Source organism: Charadrius vociferus, unplaced genomic scaffold (genome assembly GCF_000708025.1).
Source record: "Charadrius vociferus isolate BGI_N301 unplaced genomic scaffold, ASM70802v2 scaffold56, whole genome shotgun sequence".
Classification (NCBI taxonomy): Eukaryota; Metazoa; Chordata; class Aves; order Charadriiformes; family Charadriidae; genus Charadrius; species Charadrius vociferus.
The window spans coordinates 764580-778544 of record NW_009649057.1 but is presented as its reverse complement, the minus strand read 5'-3'; the positions used below and the strand labels follow the sequence as shown (position 1 = coordinate 778544).

Sequence of the window (13965 nt, the reverse complement as noted above, 5' to 3'; positions counted from 1 at the left end):
AGCTACAGTAATACTGTTTGCCAGTCAGTTCCTTGTGGTGTGTGTGTGGGGGGCTGTTTGGATTGTGAAGGAAACTTTTTTTTTCATTACTCTGTGCCAAAAGATAGTGCTGGAGAGTAATGGCTACTGAATAGAGGCTGGAAATCTGTTTTGTATTCAAGGCCAATGGGTGACATTCAAGGTCAGGTTGGATGGGGCTCTGAGCAACCTGATCTAGTTGAAGATGTCCCTGCTTGTTGCAGGGAAGGTTGGACTAGATGATTTTTAAAGGTCCCTTCCAACTCAAACTGTTCTATGATTCTAACTGGCTTACAACACGTGTGTTAGTCTAGGCAGGGTTGAAAGGGCCAAGCACCTCACAGGATTTTCACGTAGCTTACAGGAACAGAACTTCTTCTGTATGTCTAGATCATTGTAGGCGACTGCTCTGACTCTTGATTCTAGATGTGGTCTTAGTTATACAAACTAAACTTTACACAGCTACGTTAGAAGTTTCTATAAGCAGCTCCTGAAAGTATGCTGCAGTGCTTCTAGAAGCTTGCAAGCCTGAACTGCCATGTATCTCAGCGCTGAGTCCATAGGACAAGCGGACAATAGGCTATTCTGCTAGAGGTCGGAGACTGTCTCTAACTTCTGATCGAATAAGAGTTATGCTCCTGCTGCTTGTTGAGTAGAGACTGCCCTATGCCTGAGATCTACAAAGCAATTTGTAAGGCAGGCCAGTATTGGTCATGCATGAAAACACTAGCTTTTTGCTGCTCTTAAAATATTCCAAGCTCACTTTTTTTTTTTTGCTCATGGCTGCTAGGGCATGAGATAGCTTCCTGCGTGGCAAAATTGGGATGACCAGTCTGGTAACTTCTTGTACCAGAAACACAGGTGGCAGAAAAATACAATGCCACTCTGGAAGACAGCAATATGTATTATTTACTCCTGATACGTGCTTCTTGGTCTTCCCTCAAATAGATACTGATTCCAGAGTATCAGTCTCATATGATGAGATGGAAGAAGCTTTAAAACTTCAAGGATAGGGTCTAAACCATGAGGTCCTGAACATGTTTACTGCTTAGGACTCCTGCAAAACTCAACCCACAGCAGAGTGAGTCATCTACTTCCCATACTTGTTTGGATTCTTCAGTTTTTGAGGGGTAAGCTTATATCAACAATCCTTCCTCACTTGCAAGTATTCAATCAGTGTATGTTATATTTTTTCCTTTTAAGTTTCTGTCAAACTGAAGTTTAGGGGTTTTATTTCTGACACTGGTCTGTGCATTCAGAAAAAAAGTTCAACATAAGCAGACAATCAACACTCTGTTCAGTGTCTTGTTCTCCTGACAGGCTTTTCAAGGCATTCTGGTAGTAGCAAAACAGATTATTAGCTGCTAAACCATACAACAGCTTGAATTAAAAACAACTGTTTCCTTAATAGCACTTCTGAACTGAATGAGTTCTTGGAGGCCCTGTAGATCAGAAGTACACTCATCCTGTGTTAGGAGTGAAGGTTAGTAAAATGGTAATTCTACCTTTCCTGCTAAATATCCCAAAAAGTAATAAGTTGCAACTAATTATTTAAACCAACTGAAGGGCAAGGAATACCAAACCTATTAAGTGTGTTAAATCTTGCTGTATCTCTGAAACTATGCACTGGAATGTTAGCTGAATTTGTTCCTTGTTTAAGATTGTTTCTGATTTTATTATTTGGTCCCCAAATAATTCACCAGCTGTAATTAATTTACTCTGCCAGTCTGAATGGTTAAATAGCTGTTACAGGTATCTTTCATGATGTGATGTTCTTTGGTATTAATTGTCACTTCCTGATAATAATCCTACCTCATTTCTTATTGCCATTTATACACTCCATTTAGCTCACTTCATTTTTAATTAAAGTAAGTTCTTGGTGTTCATTACCATAAATAGTGTTAAGTGGCTTTCTGTTGCTGAACCACACTGAGGTCCTCTTCTCTTTTTTGTTTTGGTTTTTTCCTCTTTAATGAATGATTCTAGGAATTTTGAGAACAATAACATATCCTTTGCAGAGGATGAGGGGTATGGAAAAAAGTTTCAAATATTATGGATTCAACAGCTGTGACTTTGTTTCCTTTCCTCACCTTTTTTTCTGCTGTGGAAAGGGACTCGCATGGTTTGAGTTTGTGGGGTTTTTAAAAAATTTTCTTAGTTCTCCTTCAGAGGAGGAGTAATTCTTTTTTCCTCATTAATAGCTGTGCCTTCTCTAGAGATTCATTAATGTAACTTCTCCACAGAGGCACTTGCTCCTTCAAGTGTATTTGTAATAGTCTCTGCCTGAAGCCAGCTGTTCCTTCTGATTCCTTTTCTTTCAACCATGGAGAGTTTTCTTAACTTTTGGCGTGACTTCTCACTGACAAACAATATTGTCATACTATAAACAGTAGAGTCATCTACTCTGAAATGTTACCTAAGGTAAAGCTGTGCGAATGCTCGCTAGTAAAACTATTGCTTAAACTTCACTTTGATTTTTATTTTTTTTTCTCATTGTATTTTAAAATTAATTTTTTTCCCCACTGATTGGCCGCACAGTGGATCCTGTAGTTTTACTAAGCATGTGCCAAAACAGAGTGAGTTTTCTGTCCTACCTGCATTCTAACAGTGCATGAAGCCGAACTGGAACTGGACAAGAGCATTGTTTGACTCGGACCTTTCTCCCTCCATCCCTCCAGTTGCGCTGGTAGGTTAACATTGAACTGCTTCGGCAGTATGAAATCCTCCAGAAATCTCATCTCTTGAAATCCCTGTTCAAAAGTAGCTGTACTGGAATTACTGGACCCCAATAGCAAGAGTGAACTTTGTGCAAATTCACACAAAGAAAGGCTTAATTTAGTATTTCTGGAATTACCCTTCCTTCCTCTCAGTCTCCTTTAAAGGAATTTTATTGAACAATGGGGGGAATTTTTTTCTAGAGGAGACTTAATGAGAAGGGGGCTAACGAGCGTGAGTCATCTTTTACAGATGACAAATGTGTCCATTTAAGTAAGACACTACTCATGGTTTAAACATTGTTCACTCCCATTTTGTAAATGTAGGAGCAGGGTTGTGGTTTGGCATCCGAGAGCTGCGACTTGATGTATCATTTCAGAATCATGACATTCGCTTTGTATGTGGGGTTGTTTGGGCAGCTGATCGACAGCACCTCCACCTTAAGCACTGAAGGCTGCTATTGTTTTCTCTGAAAGACTTGTAAGACTGGACACTTTAACAGAATAAAAGTTTTAATTTTTAATTTGCATTTTCCTTTTATGTCTGCTTTCTTTTAAGTTTCCTGTATGCAAAGGCACTTAGCTTTTCATGATCTCGCGTTTCAGAAGAACAGATGTTAACAATTCCAGCTATTGTGTAGGATCATTGGGTTTTTTTTACTCATCACATGAGTCCTTGTGGATTATGACATTCCTTTACGAATAACCAAAAAGTAGACGTATAGCGAAAGAGGTCCTGCTCAGTGATAGGCCTGGATAGCCTTACATATTTCGCCATCACTTTAACAAATGGCTGGTACAGTTTATGTTGCCAAATATAAGACTGTTGAAATATTGTCTATGTAGTCCTATAGAAGCTCGGTTGGGTTTTGAAAATGCATATTGCTCTCTCCTTCCCTAGGACTGGGACTGAAGTCAATGGAGAAAACTGCCTGTTGCCATAGAAATTTTGTCTTCAGCCAACTACTGGTAACAAATTATTTGTGTTTCCAAGCTCTGTGCCCGCCCTGCACGCTACTACTTCAACTGGAAATGCTGGCAGATGGCGTCTTTCCTAATTGATCGTGTACATGATGTGTTACAGAGAATCAGCCTGTAACTTTCACAGACAGTTTGAGTTTCTGTGCGGCTCATTTATTGTATAGAAAGATATTCTGTGTTTTGCCTTCCCTTGCTTCCTTTTTCCCCAGACTACTTGGCCACAGTGACACTGGCCCCACTTCAGTGACAGAAAATGTGAGCAGGCTGTGAAACAGGGGAAAGGTGCTTCTCTGTGGTGCTGCTTACTGGCATTGATGAGTTTTAATGAAATGCTTCGCAGGACCGAACCAAGAAAGGAGAGGCCAAAATACTCCTTGTCATCTAAGGCTCACTTGGACTGCAGCTCCTTTTGGCAAGGATTTAGCAGCTCTTTGAATAGCTAAGCAAAAGGAAAGAATGAAAGGTACCATCAAAGAAAACTGGTGCTTGCTGGATTCCTGCAGGACTTCAATACAGTGATGAGGAAAGAGCCCCAGCGTAAAGAACTGATCTGTCTTTGTTGGAAAAAGACTTCTAATCCTGATAACTGCAAGTTTTCTAGGTAGCTCACTGAAAAGCATAGAGTAAAGATGGCATAGAGGCATCTGGGAACTATATTGGTTTTATTTTGGTAAAATCCTCTAGCCCTACTGCACCACAAGCTTTTGCCTTGCTCACTTTTCAAGGAAGGAACCATCTTGTTTTTACCAGTTGATGACAATGCGAATTCTCTTCATGGGAAATTACTGCATTTCTGAAGTTTCTGATAACTTGAAAGAAAGGACTGCCAATACAGGGAAAACGAAAGTATTCAAGTACCTATGCCATTTTAAATACTAATATACTATTTAATACAATTTAAATACTTGTTATGGATATTGCTCTTCCTGTGCTCCTTGCTTCTCATTAAGTATTCTGCCACTTGTTATTGAAGACTTCAGGAGCAGCGATAAGAGATCTAGCTGCAATTTTTGCTTACCTAATAACCCTGGCAGCTCCAATGGCAGCAGTTTTGGCAAGAGTGCTGAGCTGCTTAAACTGGCTCTGGAGAACTGGCAAGCTGGCTTGGCTCCAAATGGTGTCAATAGGAACTCTTATTGAGGAGGAAATTAGGTTAGTTGAGCCAGTCAAAAAGGCATCTGAAACACTTGTGCTTTGTCTGCTGTAGGGTTGTCCATGTTCCAGATGTCCCTCACGCCTGTGCCTTTCATGCAGATACGGGATGGGCTTTGGCAGCCTCCAACGGAGTTTGCCAGAATTGCAGTTTTCCTTGCGGAGCTGGCAGGAGAAAATGTTGTTTAATAGTCTGCAAAATTGCTCGGAGGGGGAGGAAGGGAAGGAAAAGGGGGTCATTTCCCAGTTTTGTCTGAGTACTTTCTACCTTCCTTATTTAAACTTACTGGAAGAGAAGGTATTTACAAAGGTGACATCCTTCTCTTTGACTTTTTCGGGGGCATTATGTGGTGGGGGTGGTTTTCCTGTTGCTGAAAAGGTCTTTCTAAGCCTTGAGATAGGAGCATGTCTGGAGTGACAAAGAACTGGAGGACTCCTAAGTACAGACACTGAATGCTCCTATAACCAAGATGGGTTGCCTCTGCTGGTTTAAGCAGTCAGTTATCTTCTGGTATTTGCTGTGTTGTGTGCTGCGATCTGCTGTTTATATTGTTCAAAACAACCCACAGAACAGGAAAGCTGTGGTTTACCGTCACGCATATGAACTAAACCAGCTTAAGTCACCGCATGTGCGTAAGGTGGAGAGTGGAGAAGATGACGTGCTAAGTTGCTGAAAAAAGAAGTATGACTGGGAATGATATGTACGTGACACTGTCAATGACGGAGGTAATGCAGAGAGGAACTGAGGAGTGTCACGGGAGCATGTGTAGAAGGCATATTTCTCCAGGATTGCTGCCTCCCGGTGAGGTGGATCCTTGTGAGATCAACTTACAGGCAATGGCTACAGCAGGTGTTTCTTCCACTGGTTACACATCTTAAAAACATTTCAGCTCCATCAGTTGGTGAGAGTCCATTAACAGGAACGAGGAGTTACTTGATTTTTTTTTTTTTTCCTTTTTAGTTTTTTGGCATTGGAGGCTGATTGCTTCCCCTCCACATTTGCAGACCAGTGATTAGTGTCTCTGGCAAAATTTAGCTTTTGAAACTACCGAATTCATATCCTTTTGTGTACAGAGGAAAGCTTGAAAACAAGCTCTAAATGTGCAGAAAGAGATGTTTTCTAGTGAAAAGACTGAATTCTTTTTTTTTATTAAAAAAGGAAAAAGACATGAACAAGATAGGGATGGATTTTTATCCAGCGCTGATTCCCTTATATGGAATAGGGGATTTTTTTTTTTTTTCAAACAGCATCTCTTTAAGATCGATTTTCAGTTCCTAGCAAATATATTTGGAAGTAAACACTTTCCCATGAGCATTTTGCACTCCTTTATTTTGTTGGGTTTTCTTTTGGCTAGGTGAGTGATGCATAAAACCGCCCCCATGATGTTATTTCTTGGTGGAGTGCTGCTGAAAGGATGCTTTCAGTGTTTCCCGCTAAAGCCAAACACTTTTTTTTTTTTTTTTGTGTCCTCTGGAGAGGAAAATCTTCCCCAGGGATTCCCGTGCGATGGGAAGGATGTGCTGGCAGGTAGCGCCACCGCTGGGCTGGCATCTGTTCTTCACTCTCTTCTGCCTTTTAGATCTAGTTTCTGCATTTTCTCTCTCTGGTTTGAACTGGGACTTTGGGTTTATCTGTTGACATGCACCTTTGGAGCCACAGGAGAGCGAACTGAGCAAGTGAAGGTGTATGTCGCCAAAGAGCAGCCGTGGATGAAAAGAACAGATGTGTTCTCTATGACTTTTACCGAGCCCTTAGTGAGAGCTCTTTAGCTTTAACACACTTTAGTCTGGCTGTCATCTCCTGGTTCGCTGGGGTCCCTTTCAGGTGCTGAAGTGCCGCAGGACTCACTGACTGAGCAAAAAGGGCTCTGTAGGAGACTGAATCACCACTTTAAATTTGTTTCAAAACTTTTAGATCTTTTCATCCCACTTGAATCTTATTTTACCTCCCAAATCTTATTTTACCACTGTGTTTTCCAGTGTAACTGCTCTATTTTTTAAAAAATATGGATTATTAATTAAAACAGTGATTTATTCCTGGAGTTAAGTAAATCAAGTTTGTGATCCACTTGAGCAGAACACTTTTGTGCATTTTAAGTAGTACCAAGAGCCAAAGCAAAACTCTGCAGCCCTGAATGTCCCTGCCAGGAACAAATGGCCAGAGATGGGGACAAAACATTTCGAGAGACAGCTCTGCTGGCTGCGCAACAGTCCGGCTGCCCAGCGTTTGCTATTATCACATGCTGGGGAAAGGATCACGTGAAGAGGCGGGGAGCCAGCCCTGCAGAGCCTGGGTGGCGTCGTGGTGTTGCTGGTAGGATCCTGGGAGCTTCTGCCTCTGATGGCGTTTGTAACCCAGCAGCAGATCCAAAAGGTAAGGAACAGCACCCTGGGGAAGGTAGTGCAGGCAGGTGACACTAATTTTAAGACATGGTTCGTTACTAGTTAACCCATGCTCAGGTCTAGCAAAGATCTGCTTTACAACACTTTATATTTTTCTCAGCTTCTTGTATTGCGTTCATTTTGAGTGTGCGAGGATCCTGTTGTGGCTGCAAACTCTTCCAGAGGGCAACTTGTCCCACAGAGCTCTTGGAGGAATTTCTGTCATGCCCTTCTGTCTCCGCTGCTCAGCTCTCATCCGTGAAGTTGAAATCTGCCTGTCAAAGGATAATCTCCAGGGTATTCTATATAAAGAAACAGTAATGCCAACAGAGTTCTCTTCATTTTGTAAGGGATTGTGTAGTCAACCGTGAGAAATCACTCAGGGATTTTTCCCTTAGGGAAAATGCTTTGCGGCTTGTAGAGGAATCTCATTCTTACTTGGAATCCACATATGACTGGTCTGATCGTGTTAGCAGGATTTGTAATTTAATAGTTGCTCTTAGATAAGATATCCGTAAGCCACAGAGGCTCTAGTGGTGATATCTTTTCCGCTTTGCGGACGGGGCATTGGGATATATTGTTCTTAACTGTATGGTATCTGAGCCTGTTAACAAACTATCTTTTTTACAACAGAAACCTCTAATGAAATTAAAAACAGAGCAGGTTGTCCAGCTGCAGAGCTGAAGTTGGGATGCTTTTCACACTGAGCTGAGGCACAGTAAAGGGCCAGAATTGTTCTCTCTTGCTTTGTGCTGCTTCCCCTGAGGACTCTGGAGGAGAGCAGTCACCCCATCTCTTCCAGTTCCGTGAGGATGGCTTCCTCGTCCTAGAGCATTTTTTCACCACGGAGGAGTGTGACAGCATGAGGAACCAGATTCAGAGAATCATAGCGGAGATGGAAGTGCCACCGCACTGCCGCACCGAGTTCTCCACCAAGGAAGAAGAGCAGCTCCAGGCGCAGGTACTGAGAAGGGCAGGGCTGTCCCTGTCGGAGCGTTGGAAGGAGAAAGGGAAAAAGCAAAGAGCTTCTCAGGATTCACTCTGGGGGCATGTGACTCTTTCTTCTAATTGAACGTAACACTGTGAGAGGCATTTGCTCTCCAGCTTTCTACAAATGTTTGGTGGTGTCCTCATCAGAGGGTGAAGGAGTGCGTGTGGCTTTGTGGGGGCTGAAAGCCCAGCAGTTATTGCCCCTGGTAGCCACGAGCAGCTCTCACAGTTCACTTTGTACTTGTTCTGCAGACAGAAAATAGGCTTTTTTTCCAGGCAGGCAGCAATAGAAAAGCAAGGGTAGCCTCTGTGAGAGGTTCTTGTAAAGTCCTAATCAATGCCAAGAGATGTGGTTTTGTGTAAAGCCTTTGTATGAGTGATTTCTATTGACTTGTTTTGTTTATGCCGCGGCTTGATGGGGAAAAAGATGCAGGTGAGTATTAGCACTTTGATAAAAGGTTCATTTATGTTTTTGCAAGGATGCTATCTTTACTGGGCTCTTATCCCTGGCAGGGTAGCTCGGATTATTTCCTAACCAGTGGAGACAAGATTAGATTCTTCTTTGAGAAAGGTGTTTTGGATGAGAGAGGTAAGCCCTGGCCTGAGCTAGCCACAGGGAGGGGACAGCAGAAGGCTGAGTGAGGGGTCAGGGGCCAGTTTCCAGATCTAGGGACAATTCTTGCTTTGCAAACAGTGTTAAATTCTGATTTTTGTTTTGTAGGTAACTTTCTAATTCCGAAGGAGAAATCCATCAGCAAGATCGGCCACGGTATGTTTAAAAGATGGGGTTTTGAGAGGGATGAACAAAAGCGATGTGGTTTTCAGACATGAGAATTTCTCCAGACTTACTTACTTTAAATAACCTTGGCTACCTGAGTTGAAGTCTTTCTGAGCAGAGAAATGACGTCTTCCCCCTGCTGTTGCTTTCCTGTGCCTCCTCGGGACAACTGCATCAAATATTGCAGTCCTCACCCCTTCTTGCCATTGAGGCCATGCAGCTACCGTCATTGCAGCCCTGGACTGTTTTACTCTGTGTTTCTGCATTAAATTCTTCAACTAGATTTCTACATGTCAGAATGCTTTTCCCCATGTTGCTCTGTCACTGTCTCTGCAATTCTCTCTGTGCTGCCCCTCACTCTCTGCTGTCAAGGTCTTAAAAAAACCAAACCCTTCTGTTATGATCCTTTTTTTAAAAACAAACAAACAAAAAAAACCCAACACCAAAACAAACCAAAAAACACCTTCCGGGAGGTTTTTCAGCTATGCATATCTCAGAGTCACTGACATGCAAAAGTTTGGACTTCAGCCCTTGTCTCTCTTATGTAAGAAATTGCTCTGACTAATTTACCACCTAAGACTGGTCACATTCAGTACAGACCAAACTGTGTCTTCTGTGTCCTGTGCAGTGGTGAGTTGCCAACGCCGAAGCTGTCCTCCCTCCTTTGGTGTCAGCAGCACCTTTTCTTTACCCTTTCTGGTTTCAGTTTGACCTATTTTCTTTCTCCCAGCCACCAAACGGGTGTTTTGATCCCTTTTGTTTTCAAACAATACGTGGAAAAGGAGAGCAGGTTTCCCTGCCTCTCCAAACCCATGAACTTTGTTCTGATTAAATGTCATGAAACTTGGAAATTCAGTACTGAGAGTTCTCGGTTCTTTCATTTTCTCAGAAAAACACTCTTCCCCCCCGCAGCCCCCTGCCATTCCGTTATACTTCAGCTTTTCCCCAGGGGAAGTGAAAACAACTGTAGATGCCTCCTGACTCAGCAACTTAACAATTCAAATGGCTTCTTCTCTTGACTTATTTTTTGTAATTAGTCCTTTTGGTTGAGTCTTGCCTCATCCCTTGCTCGGGAGCAGCCCCTGCTGGAGCCAGTGTTGGGTCCTCCAGGCAAATTTGATCATGATGAGATGGAGCCACGATCACAAGCCTGTGCACAATCAATTCTGACCTGTGGGCTGTAGCGCCCTGCAAAGGGCACCAAAGATAAGCCCTAGCTCATTTTTGCAGTAATTGCTTTTTTGGTAGGTCTTCAGAGCTGTGTTTTTAAAGAGTGAATTCACCTGTGTGCCTCAGGGTCATGAATAGTGGTTGTCGTGTTAGCATTTGCATAATATAATACTTAATCACATAATACTGTTATACACTATTTTCTATATAGCTGCAGTTTGTGGCCAGTGAGTGATTATATTTTGGGCCTCTAAAGATTGTACAAATTACAAGTTTTTTATCACCTTAGGCATTATAAGGCATCTATATCCACTCTGGGGAGGGATGAAAGTTTCCGACTGCAATTTATCTTGCTTGGTTGTCGTCTCTGCAGCTCATCACTGAGAGCTGTTGAGTGTCCATCTGTTAATGAAATCTTCCTTCTGAGCCTTTTCTTTCCCCTTAGCTTTACATGCTTATGATCCAGTCTTCAAGCAAATCACCCACTCCTCCAAAGTGCAGGTGAGCTGTTACTGTTTCCTAAAATGGTCTGGGGAAAAAAATAGTTATAGAGTAGATAATTTGTTTTCTAGACTCCCATGGGTGGTAATTTTGTCTGTAAAAGGAAATTTAAGTATCTTCAAAGGATCTTGCTTTATAGTGTGCAGAAAACAGCAAACATAAATCTTGGGAAGTTTTCTTGCAGGAACTGGGAAGAAAACTTGGCCTTGAGAGACCAGTAGTTGTGCAAAGCATGTATATCTTCAAGGTACAGTAATTCAAGTAGTCTTGTCACTCAAGAAATAAGACCCTGTCAGGTGGGAAGCTGTGAAACTCTTCTCTTCACCCATCACCTTTCTTTCCTTGCAGCAACCTGGCATTGGCGGTGAAGGTGAGACTCGTATTATCTCTGTATCACACTGCATCTAATACTCCTTTGGGAAAGGAATATTACCAGGAAAAAGGCTCAGAATCAGACTTAAGCCTGTGAGTTTTGCGGTGTAAACCTTAAAATTATTAAAAAGCATCCACGTTTTCCAGAGATGTTTCTACATCGTATGGAACTTGGAACAAAGAGCTACTTTTGGGTTTGCAGCAGGCTGAAAGGTGGTATTTTTATGTAAGATTTAATGTGTCTGACAGATGGGTGGGTCAAGGAGAACAAGCCTGCCATTCTTCTAGCAGTACTGAATCCCTCAGGCATTAAAAGACCCTAAGGACTGTCTTTTGTTGCAGTGACTCCGCACCAGGATGCCACCTTCCTGCACACGGAGCCTCTGGGCAGAGTCCTGGGGTTCTGGATTGCCCTGGAGGATGCCACGCAGGAGAACGGCTGCTTGTGGTTCATTCCTGGCTCTCACACCAGTAAGCCTCATGGTAGTTTGGTGCGTGCTGTGAAACATGCTCCCTCATCTTGATCAAGGGTGGAGGGCAACACAGCCCGTGTTATGTTCTGTGCATCGCGCGGTGCCTGCGGAAACACACTGCTATTCTTGTTTGTTGAAAGGACGACTTTATTTACTACAAGGATCTTCTCCTGTGCTGTTGTCAAATCTACAACCACATTTTTCAGCAGATTAACTGCTTCGCTTTTGCTCTTGGCCACCACATGAGTCTAATATAACAATATTTTAAAATTAAAAATAGGTAGTATACATGACTGACACTGCGTTAGTTTTAAGTTGATATCTAGCCTAGAAACAAAGAATCCAGGGTACAGGGGCAAGGAAGGACAGTCGTCCTGGATATTTATTTACTCCAGAGCCTGTTAAGGGGAGACCGACTATAAACTACTCCCGAATCTTTTCACTTCAGTATTATTTCAGAAGCTTCCCCTGCAAGATTCAGTGTCTCCCTTGCCAGGCCACTGAGATTTAAGACTCTTATGTAAAGAAGCTCTTAAACTACTGGGTCCTTTTCTTCCTGTAGTGAAACAGGTCATTGCTCTATGTTGGTGCTCCTTCCACAGTTTTGACTGTAGCCTTGAAAATGTTCATCAAGTCTGATCTGGACTGCAAAGAGTAATAATCCTCCTTTTGCCTTCCAGAGTAGGAATACACTGAGAGATCACTCTTTTTTTTCCCTTTTTTTCCCTGTCCACTCACAAAATTGTTTCTTTTCCAGATTGCATCCCCTTCACAAAGATTCCCCCTTTTTTTTTTTTTTCCCCTGACCAATAAAATTTTTAGTCCTGACAGCCCTGTGTAAGGGGAATAAAAATCCTCTTACACAAACAACTGTCCATACCAAATTGTGGTATGAACTTCAGTAAACAAGGAAAGCCTCCAAGTCTACGCAAGGAGCTTTTGGGCAGCATCAGAGAACAGTCAGTCTCCCAGGGGAACACACAGACAAAACCAGATCAGTGCGGACTCAGGGAACGGCTGTTGTGACCGATGGTGGTTGCTGTGTGTGCGTAACCACAATTGGATTGCCAGCACAGTCTTTCTGTTTTTTCACTGCCTCTAGGGCACGCTAATCAGCGTTAAACTGTTGCTCACCTGAGCATTCCCTCAGTGAGCACAATCATAGTGCTCTTAAGATTTTAACGCACTCATCCTTCATAATTCTGGAGTCAGCTGCACTCTGATTGCAACTTACGCTCTTATAGAAAGGAGAAATAGACCAAAGGTTGGCTTTGCATAAGTCTGTGACTATTTGTGCTCCTAAAGGGCTATGTTGCAATGCACAGAAAGAGCCAGAAAGGCAAACAAAAGGCAGTTGTTTTATCTGTTTCTGCCACAGCTGGAAAATCCTAAACCTTTGTGTAATGAAAAAAAGCCCCACCCAAATTACTAAGGAGCAAAAGGAATATATTATAATAATAAATTTCGTATTGCTGCCAAGAGAAATCACAAATACTGTTCCTCTGCTGTGCAAAATGTAGCTAGCTGTCTAATTTTTATGTGTGTTTGCTTATTCTGTGGATTTGCAGGTGGAATTACCCGGAGAATGGTCCGTGCAGCTCCAGGTACCTCAACGTGTGTGGAGTTTGTAGGGTCAGAGCCAGCCTACGACGACAGCCAGTTCATACCTCTGCCTATAAGTAAAGGTAAAAACAACCCCCAAACAAGCCCTCTTTACAGCTCAAGATAAGCAAGAGAGCTAAAATTGTATTTTAACAATTTCAACTTCCATTATATATTATAGCTAGCACTTGCAATTTGAAAAAAGCAGTGCAGATGTTTCTTTCATTCAGGTGGACTCATTCTTATCCATGGTGAAGTCGTCCATAAGAGTGAACTGAACAGCTCGGACTCTTCTCGCCACGTGTTCACCTTCCATGTGATGGAAGCCAAAGACACCAGCTGGAGCAAAGAGAACTGGTAAGGTCACCATCCTAACAAGCAGCTGAGAAAACTACAGCTTTTCCAATGCAATAGCTGGGATAAACTTCTATTGGTGGTCTTGCATGTCACACAGTTTCTGTTGGCAGTACCTCAGTTAGCATGGATTTTGTATCTGTAGAACTGGAATAGCCTCTAAAGCTTTGTTTTTCCCTCTTCCTTACTTCCTAGGCTCCAGCCAACTCCTGAACTGCCTTTTCCATCGCTCTACACTTGAAGTTAGTGCTTGGCTTCTGGAGTCAATAGCTGATCAATGCTCCTTTCTGATTATGTTCCCTTTAAATACAACTTCCACTAGATCAGCTTTCAAGATTAATTTATCCTTTCCTCAGAACGAGGACCCCTGACACAGCCAAACACACCTGCATTAGGCAGAGCTTCTACTACAGCATGAGCCCTACTGGTATGAGAACAGTTGCCCAGTCCTTTTGGTAAGGAAACTCCTTCAGTCTTG

The 13965-nt window shown here is 42.5% G+C and overlaps 1 protein-coding gene across 2 annotated transcripts; it reads left to right on the top strand.

The window, feature by feature from the left end:
* Window positions 1-7206: 7206 nt before the first annotated feature.
* Window positions 7207-13728, top strand: PHYHD1 (phytanoyl-CoA dioxygenase domain containing 1). 2 transcript variants are annotated; one of them, XM_009888019.1, is made up of 11 exons: window positions 7207-7239; window positions 8050-8208; window positions 8751-8826; window positions 8959-9006; window positions 10631-10686; window positions 10871-10933; window positions 11035-11056; window positions 11401-11529; window positions 13100-13216; window positions 13364-13490; window positions 13683-13728. In XM_009888019.1, the coding sequence occupies exons 1-11, from the start codon at window positions 7207-7209 to the stop codon at window positions 13726-13728; spliced, it is 876 nt and encodes a 291-aa protein (XP_009886321.1). The 2 variants fall into 2 exon arrangements, with proteins under 2 accessions (XP_009886321.1, XP_009886322.1); XM_009888020.1 differs by lacking the exon at window positions 10871-10933.
* Window positions 13729-13965: the final 237 nt, after the last annotated feature.